This window comes from Mytilus galloprovincialis, chromosome 4 (genome assembly GCF_965363235.1).
Source record: "Mytilus galloprovincialis chromosome 4, xbMytGall1.hap1.1, whole genome shotgun sequence".
NCBI classification, from domain to species: Eukaryota; Metazoa; Mollusca; class Bivalvia; order Mytilida; family Mytilidae; genus Mytilus; species Mytilus galloprovincialis.
Genome location: NC_134841.1, coordinates 66,363,770 through 66,381,562, shown reverse-complemented (window position 1 = coordinate 66,381,562; position 17,793 = coordinate 66,363,770). Strand labels below are relative to the sequence as shown.

The window sequence follows — 17,793 nt, the reverse complement described above, 5'->3', positions numbered from 1 at the left end:
AAGCTTCTCAATGATCAAAATTGGTGTTTGTCAAATTGCTATATAACCAGTGTAATTTTTCTGACAAAACGGTTGGTTCAAAATTTTTTACAATTTTATATTTTTGTTAAAGTATTTACTTTGACAAAATTTTATGAAAATTAAACGAACCAAATTAATTTTAGTGAAAGTGTTGGGTACCACCTTAAATAAATATCAAATAAAAGTATGTCATTTTGTATTTAACAAACATTTATAATTACATTCATACATATAATTTCAGAAACTAAGAATTTGTTTATTCAATGTCTGCGTGCTTCATTTCTGTGGTTAACAGCTGTTTTTGAACTAACATGAGCATAGTATTCTGCAAAATTAGGTTCCACCCATCTGCCCAGTTTATTATAAAAAACTGGTTCTCCATATAAAGTACCAGTTTTCCAATGTGGGACATTTTTCATCAGTTCATTCTCTTCATCTCTGACTTTCCTCCAATGCATCATTGTACTGAAAATAACATTTGTATATTTCTCAATGTCATATTTCAAAAAATCAGAAATTGGACCTGAATTTCAAAGTTTTGTTTGAAATGTTTTCCTAGCTGTTCAGGGTCTAACCTAGGATTTTGGAGAGGGAGAAAGTGACTTCTCCTACATGTCCTATGAGAGAGTAGGGAGAAGTGGTCAATTTTTTGAAGAATTGAATTTCCATTTCCATGATTTCCGTTTAAGTGGGGCTTTTTTCACTAAGGAAATTTGGCTATATAAAATCCTCTTGTTACAAACAAGATCAATATTAAGTCTAGACATCCTACTCTAAATCATGTACATGTTATTGATTGACTTTTTATATGTTTAGTATGAAGTCCATTATCATTGAACTTGTACACATTTTTGTTTAGTGGCCAGCTTAAGCACGCCTCTTGTTGCGTGAGTTATCGCTGTAATGAAGACCCATTGATGGCCTTTCGTCTGTTTTCTACTCTTATATTGGGTTGTTGCCTCTTTGACACATTCACCATTTCCATGCTCAATTTTATATTGGAGCATTGCTGATAATTCCTTTTCACAGAAGCTAAGAAAACATTCGCGAAAATTTTTCCTTGTACAGTTAGTACAAATGTAAGGTCAATCTCCTTTGTACATAATATGGACAACTTTACACATTACAGAAATTTTGTCTATATTTGAATAAAATTTTGCGCGGAACAGGTAATAATACATTTATCTTCAACTTCAAAATACCTTCTTTGTCGCTCTGCAGCAATGAGTGGTTCTACAGCAAATCTAGCATCATTCTGTTCCACCCTTCTTAATCTGAAAGAATTAATTAAGCAGTCAAATATTGTGAATTCATTAAGATTCATTGGATCCTAATTTACGGTAAGTGGATTTTGTGGGTACAGGAGAACCACAAATTGAAATGTTCAACGAATTACATATTTTCCAAAGGCATGATTCAGACTTTGCCAAAAACCAAGAATTTGAATATAAACAAATATGCAAGTTTTCCTCAATCGAAGAAAATTGGTACCCACAATAATAAATGAATCCAAAGTACCTACTTTTTCAGATTTAAGTTTAAAAACTGACATAATTACAAGCAGAACTGGTTCTCACAAACTTTATGCAAGAAGCTGTTAGGCCCGCTGCTCATCTATTTAAACCGCAATAATCTTTTTGGTCTAGAAATTTAAGAGCTTCTAAACTTTCAACCCAATTTTGACTGTCCATGCAGCTATTTTTCAAACATTGCAGTATTTGATTTAGGGTAAATTAAATTCAGAAATTATTGGGATGTTTGAAGAATGATGAAACCAGGTGCTCTGCAGGGCGCAGCTTAATACGACCGCAGATGTCAAACCCTGAACAATTGGGGCAAGTATGGACACAACATTCAAGCTTGATACAGCTCTGAATTCGGATTGTGATCAAATTTTTGACATAATATAAGTTTCTGACACAAAACAAATGTCAAGACCTTACAAATCAATTGCACAATATTGTGCAATTAAAGATTTTTTCTTCAAACTTTTCAAAAATTTGGAATTTGAGAAATTTGGAAAAAAAATAATTAAAAACTACTACCACCCCCCCCCCCCCACCATCCCCCCCTTTTTTTGCAATTAATCCAAAACCTGACATTTTTTTATACATAATTTACAAGAAGTGTGAGGGAGGTATATCTGAACATTGTATGTTAAATGTTTTTGACTTACCTCCCTTACACTGTTTTTAAATTGTCTTAAATGTCTGTTGACCAGTAAAACCTAGTTTTTCCCCCTTTTTTGCCCCTAATTCAAAATTTTTTTTAGCCATAATCCCTGAAAGTTAATATTAACCATCCCTTCATGGTAAGGAAACTTGTTAAATAATTTCAGAGAGATTCATACACTTGAACACAAGTTATTGTTTGAAAACTGCAAAAATGCTCATTTTTGGCCCCTGATTACTTTTATTAACTATTGGGATCATAACCCCCAAAATCAATCCCAACCTTCCTTTAGTGGTGTTGAACCATCTGGTAAAAATTTATAGAGATCCATTGATAACAACTTTAGTAATTGTCCGGAAACTAAATGCGTCTTCGGACGACGAAGATGACAATGCATACAACGACAACATGACAACATTTAACATCGCAAAAAATTTTTTGAGGTCGTATAAAAAATGCAAGATTTATTATTTTGATTTCAGGAAATCTGCATACAAGTATATGTATCAAATATGAGTTCTTATTATTGAGAATATTCATCCTGCTGCATAATTGGCATTAATAAAGAAAACATCAAAATATGAATAATTTCTGAATTTATAGTACCTTCTGAAGAATGTTTGCCTATCTGTTTCAAAATAACAAGCTTTTTACAAGACTATGTTAAATAGGTTGTATATAAATAAAGGAACTAAAAAAGATGTATATCCTACTGGTGATTGACAAAGAAGTTGGTTCAATTTGGTAATGAAAGATTGCGATGCTCTCAGTAAAGTATGTGTTTGGTCATAAAATGTGAATCACTCATCTGATAATCATGCAAGCAATCTGAACCCAAGCACAAAACTTCTGACTATAATATATATAAATATATATATACTTTAGGCTGAATATAACTATGAATTAGACTAAAAGTTTATTTCAAACTCAAGTAAATTTGCCAAATTAATAGTATGATAACAAGACTTCATAGTCTACTTAAGACATAACTATTCAACCCTTAAGAAATTGTTTTATTTACACAAATATTTATTAATCTTATTGTGGATCTTTCCTGTAGCATTATATTATTTCTGAAGTATTGTAAAATGTCAGAAAGCAAAATTTGTTCTGTAACTTTATCTGTCAAAAATAATGACAAAAGCAACGTATATATGTGGTCTGACAATAGCAACATTGACTTAAAAAAATATGCATTACTGTATATACAAGAGGGTGTAACTTTTATAGGTAAACAGACAGAAAGTCACAGGACAAAAAGCCACAAATTTTATAGGACAAAAAGTCACAATATAATTTGTAAACAATTTTGTGAATATGTATAGATATTCAAATAATTTCTTCGATTTTTTACATTTATAAGTACCAAATCACTTTGACATTTTGTTATCATAACAATTATTTGATCATTATTGATATTTATTGAATAATTTAAATTACAAAGTTGTTTCAAATATAATAGTTCAAGAAAAAAATCTAAAATTTATTTTTAAAATTAGTGTTTTCTTGTTCAAAGAATAGTTATCTCAAAACTGAATTTTTGCCTTTTCGTCCTTAACTTTTTGTCCATGACTTTTTTTCCTACGGCATGATTGGTATGAAGACACCTGTCACAATGACTGATCTCGTGATTTTTACTTTTTTACAATCCATACAGGCTACATTATTGTAATGTTGTGACTGTCATTATTTGACAGAAGTATATTTTTTGTACAATCATTAATGTACAATGTACCTGTCCCAAGTCAGAAGCCTGTAACTCAGTGGTTGTCGTTTGTTTATGTGTTACATATTTTTTTTTCGTTCATTTTTTTACATAAATAAGGCCGTTAGTTTTCTCGTTTGAATTGTTTTACATTGTCTTATCGGGGCCTTTTATAGCTGACTATGCAGTATGGGCTTTGCTCATTGGTGACGGCCGTACGGTGACCTATAGTTGTTAATGTCTGTGTCTTTTTGGTCTTTTGTGGATAGTTGTCTCATTGGCAATCATACCACATCTTCTTTTTTATATTATCTATTGTGGACATCAATATTTGAATTTTGACCATGTTGACAAAACTATTCAATGCAAACATAAATTATGTTTAAAGATTAATTTGTTTGTAAATCTTTTGACAGAGGATTTTGAGAACATAAAAATAAAAGGAATGTATGAATAAATGAACTTCAAATCCATGATTTCACTGGAATTTTGTGGATCACTATACTTAAACCTTCCATAAATCATGTAAATGTTAAAATAACTTTGCTCAAAAAATTAATATGAACAGGCATATAATCAAGCAGATTTGTTACATGATAAATATCAATTCCAAACCCTACCTCCATATTTTTCTTGTTTGATAATAGGAAAATACTCCAAATCCAGTGAAGCCAACCAATCCTGCCAACTTTATAAATGCTAAAAAATAATTAAAGAAAATATATATAAGCTTGACAGGAAAACATGGAAAGAGACAACAATCAGACTGTGAAAGGCATTCAAAATATATATTAGGCCATAGAAAAGAATAGGTTTGTTTGCCCAAACCCTACCTACCCAGAAAAAAGCGGACTACTCAAATTCTTTTATTGTCCTGATTTGAAGAAGTTTTTTTTTAATCAGATAAGCATGAAGACTAATAAACACTCGATGCTTCAATTTCTTTAAAACAAAAAACTAAAAAAAAAACGCCTACCTACAGTTTTGTACCTACCCACTGTCTCAACCTTGGGTAGGGTTTGGACAAACCAAAAGATTTTTAATTCTGGCCTTATATAAATAAAACAAAATTTGGTATTTTACCTCCTGTTTTTTTTGTAACATTGAACAATTCTGACCTACATGTTATTACTTAGTATACTGTAAATTCAGAATTATTACTTGCATTTACTATTGCTAATTTGTCATTTTAGACTAAAATGCTATTTCAATATTTGCGATATTAAGGAAAATTGCGTCAAGTTTTTTAATTTCATGAATTTCTTCTTCCGTAAAATCAGTTGCATCCGAGCCGGATATAATCCTTATTTTCATTGTAATAATGTAACAGAAGATAACATAACTATCAAAGAATGACTTATTACTCTCCTCAGTCAGGGGACTTATTGATATAAGTCACTTATTTGAGTAGTAAATTTGTAGTCTTGTCACAAATTGTGATTTTGTAGTTTTACCAAAATTTTAAACACACAGGTTTAGATAATATCTTTTCATCATTAAAATTGAAAAAAATAGACTTTTTGCTTCTTTTAAGTAGCAAGGTTTATGCCTTTGATGCTATCAATTAGCTGCTAATTCTATTTTAGTTGAAAAAATTCTATAATTTTGGCTTAACATAATGAACTGATACTTTCTTAACAGATTTTTCCCAGCAGTGGAAGTATTTTTTCCTGTAAGTTTCATCTTTCAGATTATGTACATTTTGTACATTTTGGAATAAAACTCTACTGTTCCCGATCAAAATTTCACTGGTCAGGGGTGTTGAAATGAGTGGGGGTTATTAAAATAATGATACATGTACTTAAAGAAGTGATTTCTGGGAAGGAAATTGAGGTACAAATGTATCTATACTATTAAACGAGAAGACCTCATTTTTAGTGTCGTTTCTCTTCTTTCCAGAATAAATTAATCAACACGCCTCTGTGTCCTATAGGTACAGTGCATAGTCGCATTTGTCATCCATTCATATGATTATTCAGATTGAGTTATTTTAGGAGAAAAACAAGAAAAAAGGCATCCGGATATTGTCCCGTCATTGTACGAAATTTTAAGTCAGATTAGACTTCCGGTTTGCGTTTTTCTGTATACTTTGAACATACATATACTACGAATAAAGTGTATTTTCAGAATTTTATGTGCTATCATTTTCAAGTTTACTATCCACGGCGGTCACAGAGTTTATTAAATAGAGAGGGTCTGTATACTATATCAATGATCACCATGGATCGATTAGTAAACTTAGAATTGAAAGTAAATACGCTTTATTTATATAGTAGTGAATGTTCATAATATACAGATAAGCGCTAAAATTATTCATGTGAACTTTTGATACTTTTTCTGAAATTCTTCAGTCATTAAATCATTAAATCTTTTACAAAATTCATTGATTACATAAAAAAAAGAAGATGTGGTATGATTGCCATGTTAAGACAACTCTCCACAAGAGACCAAAATGACACAGATATTAACAACTATAGGTCACCGTACGGCCTTCAACAAAGAGCAAAGCCCATACCGCATACTCAGCTTCAAAAGGCCCGAAATGACAATGTAAAACAATGCAAACGAGAAAACTAGCGGCCTTATTTATGTACAAAAAATAAAGAAATTATGGCAATGCAAATATCATCGGCTGTTGATGTGAGTTTAGTACTTTATATAACTTTATATATGGCTATTAGCGTAACGGTACCCAAATTGCACCTATTTAGCAAAAATAGCAGCGGAAATCTCACAAGATCTCCTAGAGACTAAACAATTTGTATTTTTATGATTTGATACTATATGCATGTCTTTCAACATAGGTAAACATATTAAGATATACACAAAACGTTCACGATATTTATCAACAGATGAAGTGTTTACTGAAAAAGCAAAATGTACCGAAACGTCATCAAAACGTCTTCTTTTAAAAATTAGCAAATACATATATGTTTCAAGTATCCATTTCTTAAAAAAAGAACCTGAGTAGGCATGGACCAATATCCAATTGTTCAAAACATTTGAAAAAAATAAACAAAAGCTTTGTTATTCGACTTTTGTCGATGCTAATTTAAGCATTGATGCATTTTGGGTACTCCTCATTACAGAATCATTGATGGTTTGGAGGTTAGTTCAGGTCAATTTTTCTATGATTCCATATGAATTGAAAATCAAATTGGTGTACCTATATAATAAAGAAGGATACGGCTACAAAATAAACACAAAATTGAAATTTTTGTCTTGATCATAAAAAAACGTAGTTGAAAAAACTATCAAAATAGGTGCAATTTGGGTACCGTCACGTTAAATGTATTATCATCAAATGATCAAGATTATAATTAGTAATAAAAAAGCAGGTGAAGAAATTGTTTAACCATGTACTGTGTGGGTCTACGCAATCCTTAAAATTTTCATTAGACAGGTACACAGAGTAAGTTTTTGATGGCAACACAGTCATATTTTGATAATACTTTAAAAAGTCTTTTTTTTTTACATTGTTCATGTCATTTTGGTAACTGGTAAAAATCTTTGAAAAGATGTATGTCAGTGGACTAGCCTGGGTCCTGGCTCAATCTGTGATCATAAATGCATTGTTGAACAGTGAATCAGAATCACCAATAACTGAATTATAATGACGATTTAAAAAATAAATTTGATTTATTCAGGTGTGTTACCCAGGCTAGTCACGAATACATGTTTACTATGACTACATTAAAGCATTTAATAATACCATTTCCTTGTTTAGGCATTAGTTTTTCATATTGTATCGGCTTGTATCCCCCAGGCGGGGGCATATCTTGAGTGTACCCGATCCTCGACATCCTCGGAGACTCCAAATTTTGGAGGTCGCAAGGGAGATAACTCAAGGCACATATATAATATCTTGACCAATTTCGGACCAAGCAAGTTTTAAATCCGTGTAACATTGAAATTAAGCAAAATAAAACAGTCGAAAAAGGACATTAGACAGTCACTATTGATTTTATCAAATATTTTCTTTCTAAACCAAAGACTATGAGTTAATATTCTAGAAAAAAATAATTGAAGTGACCAAATGTCTTATAAATGGGATTTAGGTCCTGTAGATTTTTTTTTTTTAATTTCTTACTCTTTCAATGCAGAAGAATAATGATTTTTTATAGTGTTTACATGGAAAAAAAAGTTCCACCGCTGTTAAAATCTTTTCCTTTCAGTCTAGATTTGTTAAAAGTTGGTCCTTTAAAAGCAGTCAACTCCCCCCCCCTTTTTTTATACCACACCACATACTCAGGATGGATTCAGCCATTTTAAAAGGGGGAGAGGAAGGGGTGTGTCAACCAAGATTAAATGGGGAGTCCAACCACGTCAAAATTCAAAGCATTGATTGTAAAAAAAAAATGGGATGAGTTCCAACCCATGACCCTCCGCTCCCCCCACCTATAGAGTTAACTATCAATTTCTGTAATAATAATGCATATCATCCTCCTGATCATTTTTCCTTTTCAAAGTTTCCTTTTATCTATTCAAGTTTACAAGAATATATATAAAGGCAAAAAAAAAATGGTTAAAATTAACTTTAAAAGGCAACAACTCCAATAATGAGTTAACTAAAGTTTCAGCTGTCATTTTTTTCATAGATTCTGTTGAACTTATCATTTAAGACATTTAAAGTTTCTATCTATTTATTATATTATATAGCTTTTGAGATAAAAGGCAACAATGTGAAAAAATTAAAAAAATATTTATTAAAGGGCAATAACTTCATATAAGCAGTAGACTAAGAATTTCAGTCATGTTTGATCTTGTTTTGCTGGTCATTTTTTTGCTAGTTTCTATATATTTATAGCAATTTTCAAGAGAACTGACAATCAGCCATGTTTGTCAGCAAGCCAGGTCATTGTATACTTCATACCCCATTGATGATTGTGGCCAACTTTGGTTAAATTTGCTCAATAGGCAGTAGTTTCAGAGAAGATGATTCCATAACAAAACAAAATGCAAACTCATTCCCAATTGACCTATATATGCAATATATCCCAACAATGAATAGTGTTTGTTTAAAGTTATGGTATCAGGAGTAAAATGAAGGAAAAACCATTCACAATAAGCACCCTCTAGAAACTAAAATCCTAAGCACTATTCTTGAAATTTTTCATTGTGTGAGATGCAGCACTCTAGATTACCACAAATGTACAACATGTATCTGAATTATCATGTTTTATGTGCACTCTATATACTGCAGGGTGTGTTAATTGTGCTGTGTGGATGCAGTTGCATGTGGCCCCTGTGCCTGAAGTGTATGCCCTTATATTTTTACAATTAGGGTTTTTTTGCTTTGTGAGAGAGCTGTCTACATATTCCATTATCATGATTAATGTTCTTTTTCTTTTACAGTATTTTTCTGTGTCATTTAGTCTCTTTTGGAGAGTTGTCTCGTTGGCAATCATACCACATCTTCTTTTTCATATCTCTCATATGTTGACATTTACATCATTTTCTGTATCATCTCATTCAATTCTAAAAAGAGTTTTCAATAGATCTACATTATAAACAGGTATTATCATGGCCAAATAATCAATATAATCATAAAGCATTTAAATATATTTATTAAATTTAATAACAGACATTTATTGCACCATCCCTTGCTTAACATTCAAACTCATTCAACAACACACACACACTATCTAATGTGCACAAGGAAACAATGAATAATCAAATAATAAAATTCACAAATAAATAATTGTTCATTGTAAATACTTTATGCACAAAACAAAAATTCTCACTTTGGAATGATCAGTAAAAGAAGTAGAGCCAGTCACCCCAATAAATAACCCTGAAAAGATGTTTTTTTTTAAATAAATTATTTGAGTTAATCATATGTGAATGCATTACTAAATTTATTATTATTTTTAAAAGTGGAATGAGAATGGTTGTATAGCTGCTTCATATTTATAAATATCTTAGCCTGAAATAGGAAGGAGTCCATTTTAGACTCTTTTTCTAGAATTGTGTCACCTTTTAATTTTCTACTTATTTTCATGACTTCATACGTGATGTGCCACTCTTCACCTATTAAAATTTAGGGTGAAAAGTAAAAATTATGGTACATGAAGAAAATTTCAGCAAAAATATTTGTTGGCAAAGGGTGGCGACTCTGTAGAAAAGAGGGATGAAAGATACCAGAGGGACAGTTATACTCATAGATAGAAAATAAACTGACAAGGTCATGGCTAAAAAATATTTTGCCAGAAAATCAGGTTTTACAGGAACTGCCTACACTTAAGAGATCATAAAATAAATCATTAAAGATGCAATTGGTGAAAAAATTATCTAACTTTTTAACACATGTTTTCATCAAATTTCCATAACAACACCACAGATTCAATATTTTAGATTTTAGGGGCCGAAATAAGAAGTTAGTGAACCAACTCCTTTGTAATCCTGCCATTCCATCTTAATCATTGTGATGAAAAGGAAAAGTATGCTTGAACCTTGATGACCTTCAGGTTTAAAGTTTTAAAAAAAATATAAAATCAATTAAGTATTAATGCTAAGAAATACTTTTCCTTTGAAGTCAACTGATTACTTAAAATAGTTTCAGATGAAATTAAAATTCCAACAGTAATGCACTATAAATATTTATATCAAATATTTATACTGAAAAAGTACAACCAAACGTTAGATATGCATGGACCTATTTTTATGATATGTGATCTTGAAGTGATAATTATAGATCAAAATGATCTCTTGGCAAAATGCTCTTACAAATTCGATACAGGACTTACATTTTGTAGGGCATTTGTTCTAGACCTAAATCGGAATAATCAAACATAAGGTAGTTTAGTACATATCGATGCTATAAATAGATAACATACATCTCAGCGAACAGTATTTACTGCAATTATCACAAAATGTTCAAAACAGATTTCAAACAATAACATCATCTAATAAATACTTCCATACTTTACAACGATGTCATTTTAATCTATTTTATAAAACCTGATTTTGTTCCTTGACCTTAACTAATTTGTAAATGATATGCATTGTTTTAGTTGTGATTAGTTCATCTTCTGTGATATCTTGGTCCTACATTACTTGAACTCTGACCTTGAACAGCTTGTGTGACTTCATCAAGAAAACTGAAAAGACAAAGTAAAGAAAATGTATCTACCAGTATTCCTGATATCTAATACACGTCTACATTATATAACCTTATCTATGCACATGTACATTCATGTGTATTTGTTTATTTATTTTAATAAACATTGACCATTGGTCCAAATTGGACATTTATCTAATATGATAAATTTAGAGGTTAAAGTTGTAACTTTATATCTTGCACAAATTTCAAAAGCGAGAAAGTATTTCTCTGTTTATTAAACTAGTTTATAATCATTCAAATCTTTATTTCCACGCAGCTTACCCACCCTCCCATGTATAACTATTTATATGGAGAATGTGTATATTTTTTTGTATACTACTGACTGTTTCTGTTTTGTCTTTGTAGATATTTCAACATGGCAGCGACTAGTGCATATTTAATAACTGCATTTTTCTTTATATTTTTTATTTAATAAAGATGCACAACTGGTGAGCTGATCACAAAATGATATACAGTTGTATTTCCATTTATTTGCCTAAGTGTTGTGTATAAGGATTAAATAATTTATGTTTGGTTGAGGAATGAATGAGAACATAAAGATGGAATGATGGCATAAATAACATATCTGACATCAGATATCACACAATTCAACATTTCAGAATCTAATGCATTCTGGGTAATATTTTCAAAAGCGTACACTAAATTGTTGTGATTGGTTTGAAACATAATTAACGATGGAAATTCAACCAATGAAGGATGTTATTTTCATTTTGATGTACAAACAATGAGATTGCCCATTGTCATCTAGATTAAGAAAAGGCGAATTGTGCGACAATTCTTGTGTAATAGAACTTCCAGTTACTTAAAAAGGTTGTGTATCTTAAATTGAAAACATGACAAAATGATGTACATCTTTGAATAAAGTTTTTCTGTTTATGTGTCTTTTTCTATACACTTAAAAATTGTTAAAACATCATTTCAATGCAAACTATATCATTGGGTTCTATATTAAAGTTAACATAATCAGGTCTGAAATATGCATTTCAACATCTGAAAGTAAAAACTAGAAAAGTTATAACAGCCTGATTTACTACTAATATTTTACCTCTTGAAATTATGAACTGTTGTGCCGCCAATTATGATACGAATCCCTGGACTACTCCTGTTAAGAGTATGTATAGCTAAAGCTTCTTCAAAGGTTGTTCCACCAATTACAAAAACAATTATATCTTGTGGTCTGAAATAGAAATAAAGTTTTGAAATTTTTTTATTTTGCAGTTTAATCTCACTTGGTACTATGAAAATTTAAACACATCTGTAAAAATATTTTAGCTTTAAAACAAGCTATGTACAGAAAAACGGATTACAAATCTACCATTATTGAATACTGGAAATAAATTGTGCATTCTGACCCAGTTGATAGGCACTGATTTTCAAATTTATCCAAGACATTGCTGATATGAACCTTTGATATAAATTTCATAAATAAATATCTGGCAAGAATTGTACACATGAAAGCACTTACTATTCATTTTTTCCATAGAATTTACATTTCTAAGGGAAATATTTTTTTTTTCTCTTGTTTCTTGGACCACAAAGGGGGTGTGCACTATACACAAATGCGCACTATACATACCAAAAGACGGTAGTCTTTATCCTTCATAGATTTTTTTTTTTGTATTTTATAAATGAAGAATTTGTTTGCATATTGATTTATTCACACGGATGTTTACATTTTCTTATTTCAAAGCAGATACAATGTATATCAATTGTCTTCTCCATTTTACCCCTAAACAGTCAAAAACATTTATAACATAAAGTTTACCTGTCTTTCAGCTGACTGACTCCTAAGTAGGGATAAGCTCCTTCTTTTAGTTTGCCCTTTATCAATTGGTCTAACAAGCTGTATAACAAAGGCTTATGTTGTGTATAAACGTTCTCCACACCCTGCAAAATGGTAAAAGATTTTTTAACGACTGAACTTAATATTTTAACATTAACATATCCTGACAGACCTTCATTATAAGATAATGTTTGTAATATAGGAAAGAAGGAAGAAGAACAAAAACTACTATTTATCATAACAATTTATATATAAAAAAAAGAAGATGTGGTATGATTGCCAATGAGACAACTATCCACAAAAGACCAAAATGACAAGGACATATATATGCATAGTGCTAAAGGTTTGATATACAAATTAATATTTTGTTACTACCCTCCATTCTCTCTGAAACAGTCTTTACGCATACAATAATCTTGTATTTCTTGCATTTTAAACTTTATGGTTGTTTTTGTAGATTTAATGTTATAGATGTCATTGTGATTTTTTGCTGGAAAGTAAAATCTTATTGGATTATTCTGTTATAAAAGATGTTTTTGTGATATACTGTCACATTCAGAAGAATATAGGGTAGGTAAATACCTGCAGGGTATCTGACAATTTCAATGAAATTCGTGTTTCTCTCATAAAATTTAGAACGGAAATGAGGAATATTTCAAAGGGGCAACAACTTGACCAAAGAGCAGACAACATATAGCTTTAAAGATTAATCACTTTTCTCTATCTTAATTTAAATTCAGAAAAAAGTTAGTGTAATAAATTCTTTATTGCACTGCAGTTAATGCTAAACAGACCATTGTGAAAGTTTCATATATATATAAAATGTGTTGCTTTTACATGTAAAATAGTCTCTTCCTTAAATAACATCTTATTTTCTAATATTGATATGTTTTACCTTAACACCTTTAAAAAATTTCTTTGTTAAAGAAACAATGTCCTGGTTACCAAACAAATCACTTCCTCGGGACTTCTTCCCTCCATAATCTAACACAGCATGAACCATCTACAAAACAAAATTTATCAACCATTTGATTTATGGTATCTTGTGAAAGTTATTTGTGAACTTCATCATAGTTACCTCCTCCTGGTCAATTCTGGTCACCTTATTGACTGTATATGCAGGTCATTTTTTAATTATATCAAATAGCTAAAACAAACAATGTTTAAATTCAAAAACTCAAAAGAAAAAGTATTCTGGTTAATTATCCTTATGCAAAAGTTTCAAAGTTGACAGACATTGACTGAGCAGGTACAACCTAATAATTTCCATGGAAATGGGATGTGCAAATGCTATTATAATTTCATATCAAATACAATTGATCTACCACTAGTAGTTAAAAGTGAACTAATCACAAACTTTCACATGTATACTATAAAGCAAAAGTTTCGAAGACAATAGACCATGACTAAGGAGCTGTCCAATTATTTCTCCATGGCAATGAGATGTGCTAATACAACTGCATACTAAGTTTCATTACACTACTAGTAGTGCTTCCACTTAAACTGACTTCATCACAAACGTAATGCATTGTTGACTCAACTGTCATTGCTCAAACATGATACTGTATTCCCACTTTTTCAAATTCATGTGTTTAGATAATTAATTACTTAGTTTTTATCCTGTTATACCTAATTTTCTGGCACAAAAAGATGTTCTGATTGATTTTGATTTTTTTTTAAAAGCTAAAATTTTAACAACTTTTAAAAATGATTTAAACATAACATACATTGTAAAGTACATGTTATTAATACAGCTTTTTAAATTATATAATGTTTACCATTCTAAGTCTGTCACTGACACCCCTCTTCCGCAAAGCATCAACTAATCCTGATACATCATTGTTACTATGGCTTTCGTATCTCAGAGCATACAACATAACTAAACGTAACATATCTATATGCTGAATTTTCTCAGAAGCTATTAAAGTTTTGATTCTCTGTAAAAAAACATTCAAATTAAACACTCATAAAAAGGATTTTTCGCAATATTGCAAACTTAATTGCATTTTAGTCTAAAATGACAAAATGGCAATAAAAATGCATGCAATAATTTCTGAATTTACAGTTATCATATTTATTTAGTCTCAGTTTCATTATTTTCAAATATTTGAAACAAATTTTGTAATTAAAAAAAAAGTTTAAAAACAAACAATTAATGTGTTTGGGAAACAAACTTATATCAAATAAAATTGTATATGATAAGACATTTCAAAATCAAGTTCAGAAATGTTACAGCAAGGTAAATAGGTTTTTGTGTCAGTCTGCTTTGTGGATCAGAAATCTCCCATATATGTATCAGAAACTCTATATTCTCCAAAGAAATCTTAGTGACCATATTTCTTTTCAACCCATGTGATTCAACCCATGATTAATCTAGTTCTAAGATTTACCTGTAATATTGCTGAGTGGTCTCCTTGACAGACTATATCTTGCTCTAGTTCAGAGACTTCTAGTAGATGATGTTTGTTTGTAAGTCTAGATAACTCTCCTACAACTGTGACATGCTTGGATACTGTTCCAGACATTTTCTTAAATTGTGGATATTGTTCTAAAAATTGCTGGAAAATGAAAACCAATACGGGTTAGTTTTGTATATTTTTCTGGCTAAGTGAATATTTCTATAAAACACAATGTACAGACAATTAATTTCCACCACTAATTACTTAAAAAATTCTGAAACACCCACCATCTATGAATCTAAACTCCATTTCTTAATAAAAATATCAAATCTGGAAAAAATATTTAATCTTTGAAAACTGATTCTGTAAATTTCAACTGATTTAAGCCTTTTACAAACATTTACTGTTTAACCCCGCCACATTATTTATGAAGTGCCTGTCCCAAGTCAGGAGCCTGTAATTCAGTGGTTGTCGTTTGTTTATGTGTTACATAAAATTGAAAATGGAAATGGGGAATGTGCCAAAGAGACAACAACCCGACCATAGAAAAAAAACAACAGCAGATATTTGTTTTTCGTTCATTTTTTTACATAAATAAGGCCGTTAGTTTTCTCGTTTGAATTGTTTTACATTTTCTTATCTGGGACTTTTATAGCTGACTATGCGGTATGGGCTTTGCTCATCGTTGAAGGTCATACGGTGACCTATAGTTGTTAATGTCTGTGTCATTTTGGTCTTTTGTGGATAGTTGTCTCATTGGCAATCATACCACATCTTCTTTTTTATATTTATTTTCTTTTTATGAACATTGAGCTTGTTATGACTTTTGATTGATTGAAATTTAATAACAACATCTTTTTTAATCTTTTCGCTATTGTGCATGAAAGGAAAAGCAAACATAACTCATGATGTAGTAAACCAAATCCTTTTTTTTAGAAAACCTCAAATATGACAATTTGCTTTTAAACACCATCCGCTGTATACATAAATACATTCTAAACAAACCTTCATATCACTGATAGATTCTATTTTTTCATGACTTTTAGATTTAGTTTGGAACTCATCCATTAGGTCTTTAATGTTGTTTCCAATTTCACCAAAATTACTATACATGTTCTGAAAAGACAAATAAAAAAAAATACATCAAATAAAAAGTTACAAGATATGACAAAAGTTTTTATTACTTTTAAGTCAATCATACTATAAAAGACTACTTTATCACTTACAAGACACACAAAGAAGTAGAGTATTGTCATTACTTTGTTGACTATTTTCATCAAGCTTTAGAAGTGTACTGGTATTCATATTGTGTGGATTTATTTTCCCGGATATCAGTTTTCGTGGATTGAGGAAAACTTGCCTTTTCGTGGATATTTGATTTTGTGGTTTAACATTCTCTGTATATAAAGTTTATATAAAATTTGTTATCACTATTTTGTGCATTTTTCCTTTGATCTTATTTTGAGATAATTTTCATATCATGCTACTCGCTTGAGATGGAAAATTATCGCTAGAAACTAAGCATGCACGTGGCTTTGCTAACGAAATTGACATGAAATTGGCAACGACGTCATAGGTAAAATAGCGATAAAAAGATTATCATTGTTCATCTCAACTCGATTGCCTTTCTCGCTTTCGCCATCCTGGCTCAAGCGAGAAAATCAATCGAGTTGAGATGAACACAGATAATCTATAATTATTCGTTGAACATTTGAATTCGTGGTTCTTCTGTACCCACAAAACACACGAAAATTGGTATCCAATGAATAATATTAGTTATCTTGGTGTAATCAGGGGTGTACAGAATTTTACACCGTTGTTGAAAATTCATACACCCTGAGGCGCAGCCGAACGGGTGTATGAATTTTCAACAACGGTGTAAAATTCCGTACACCCTTGATTACACCAAGATAACGAATTTATTTCTTATGAACAATTCCTTTACTCATTTTGAAACCAGGATGTAAAATTGTAAAAATGGTAATGAAAAACTTCCAGCGTAATATTATTTCAATGTCCATGTTGCTGCACATTGTCAAATACTTTTTACTTTATTTTTGGAAAAATTCTGAAAATTTTTGTATTCTTTTGAGTTTACAAAAAAAAAAAAAAATATTTTAAAAAATTTTTTTTTTTTTTTTTTTAGCATTTTCTTCTTATTATTTTTTTTCTAAATTTTTATTTTTTTTCTATATTTTTTGAAAATTTAATTTTTTATTTCTTTTTGGCAAAATTTAATTTTTTAAAAAATTTTGCCAAATTTTATTTATCCCGGGTGAACAAGGGTGGAGTGTTATTTACACCGGGGTAGTCAACCAATCAGATTGCAGTATTTTTGCTCCATAAGAAATAATAATAAATCCACAGTAAACAGATTGTAGAAAATTATGTTAATGTTAAATATCATTTTGCAAATCTACAATGTTATGAATACTCCAAACTATAGCTAAATCAAAATGAGCATGTATAATTAACAATAGTATATATGTCATTATACAATGTTTTTGAAAAAAAAAGACATTATGTGGATATGCATACTGATTGCCAATGAAACAACTATCCACTATAGATTAAATGAAATGAATGTTAG

The 17,793-nt window shown here is 30.3% G+C and overlaps 2 protein-coding genes across 2 annotated transcripts in view; both read right to left on the bottom strand.

Annotated features, from left to right (window-relative positions):
- Positions 1–200: 200 nt before the first annotated feature.
- On the bottom strand, positions 201–7,767 carry LOC143072747 (NADH dehydrogenase [ubiquinone] 1 alpha subcomplex subunit 13-like). Its single transcript, XM_076247842.1, has 4 exons — positions 7,611–7,767; positions 4,519–4,597; positions 1,224–1,295; positions 201–486 (listed from the first exon to the last, which is right to left on the bottom strand). The coding sequence occupies exons 1-4, from the start codon at positions 7,699–7,701 to the stop codon at positions 282–284; spliced, it is 447 nt and encodes a 148-aa protein (XP_076103957.1). The 5' UTR covers positions 7,702–7,767; the 3' UTR covers positions 201–281.
- Positions 7,768–9,447: 1,680 nt separating this feature from the next.
- LOC143072745 (vacuolar protein sorting-associated protein 45-like) overlaps positions 9,448–17,793 on the bottom strand; it is a 15,102-nt gene continuing 6,756 nt past the window's right edge. Inside the window, exons 8-14 of the mRNA XM_076247839.1 lie at positions 16,209–16,319; positions 15,195–15,362; positions 14,583–14,741; positions 13,700–13,807; positions 12,787–12,908; positions 12,067–12,198; positions 9,448–10,998 (exon numbers count right to left, since the gene is read on the bottom strand). Coding sequence (XP_076103954.1) covers positions 10,923–10,998; positions 12,067–12,198; positions 12,787–12,908; positions 13,700–13,807; positions 14,583–14,741; positions 15,195–15,362; positions 16,209–16,319 — 876 coding nt within the window. The 3' untranslated portion in view covers positions 9,448–10,922. The remainder of the gene's footprint in view (positions 10,999–12,066; positions 12,199–12,786; positions 12,909–13,699; positions 13,808–14,582; positions 14,742–15,194; positions 15,363–16,208; positions 16,320–17,793) is intronic.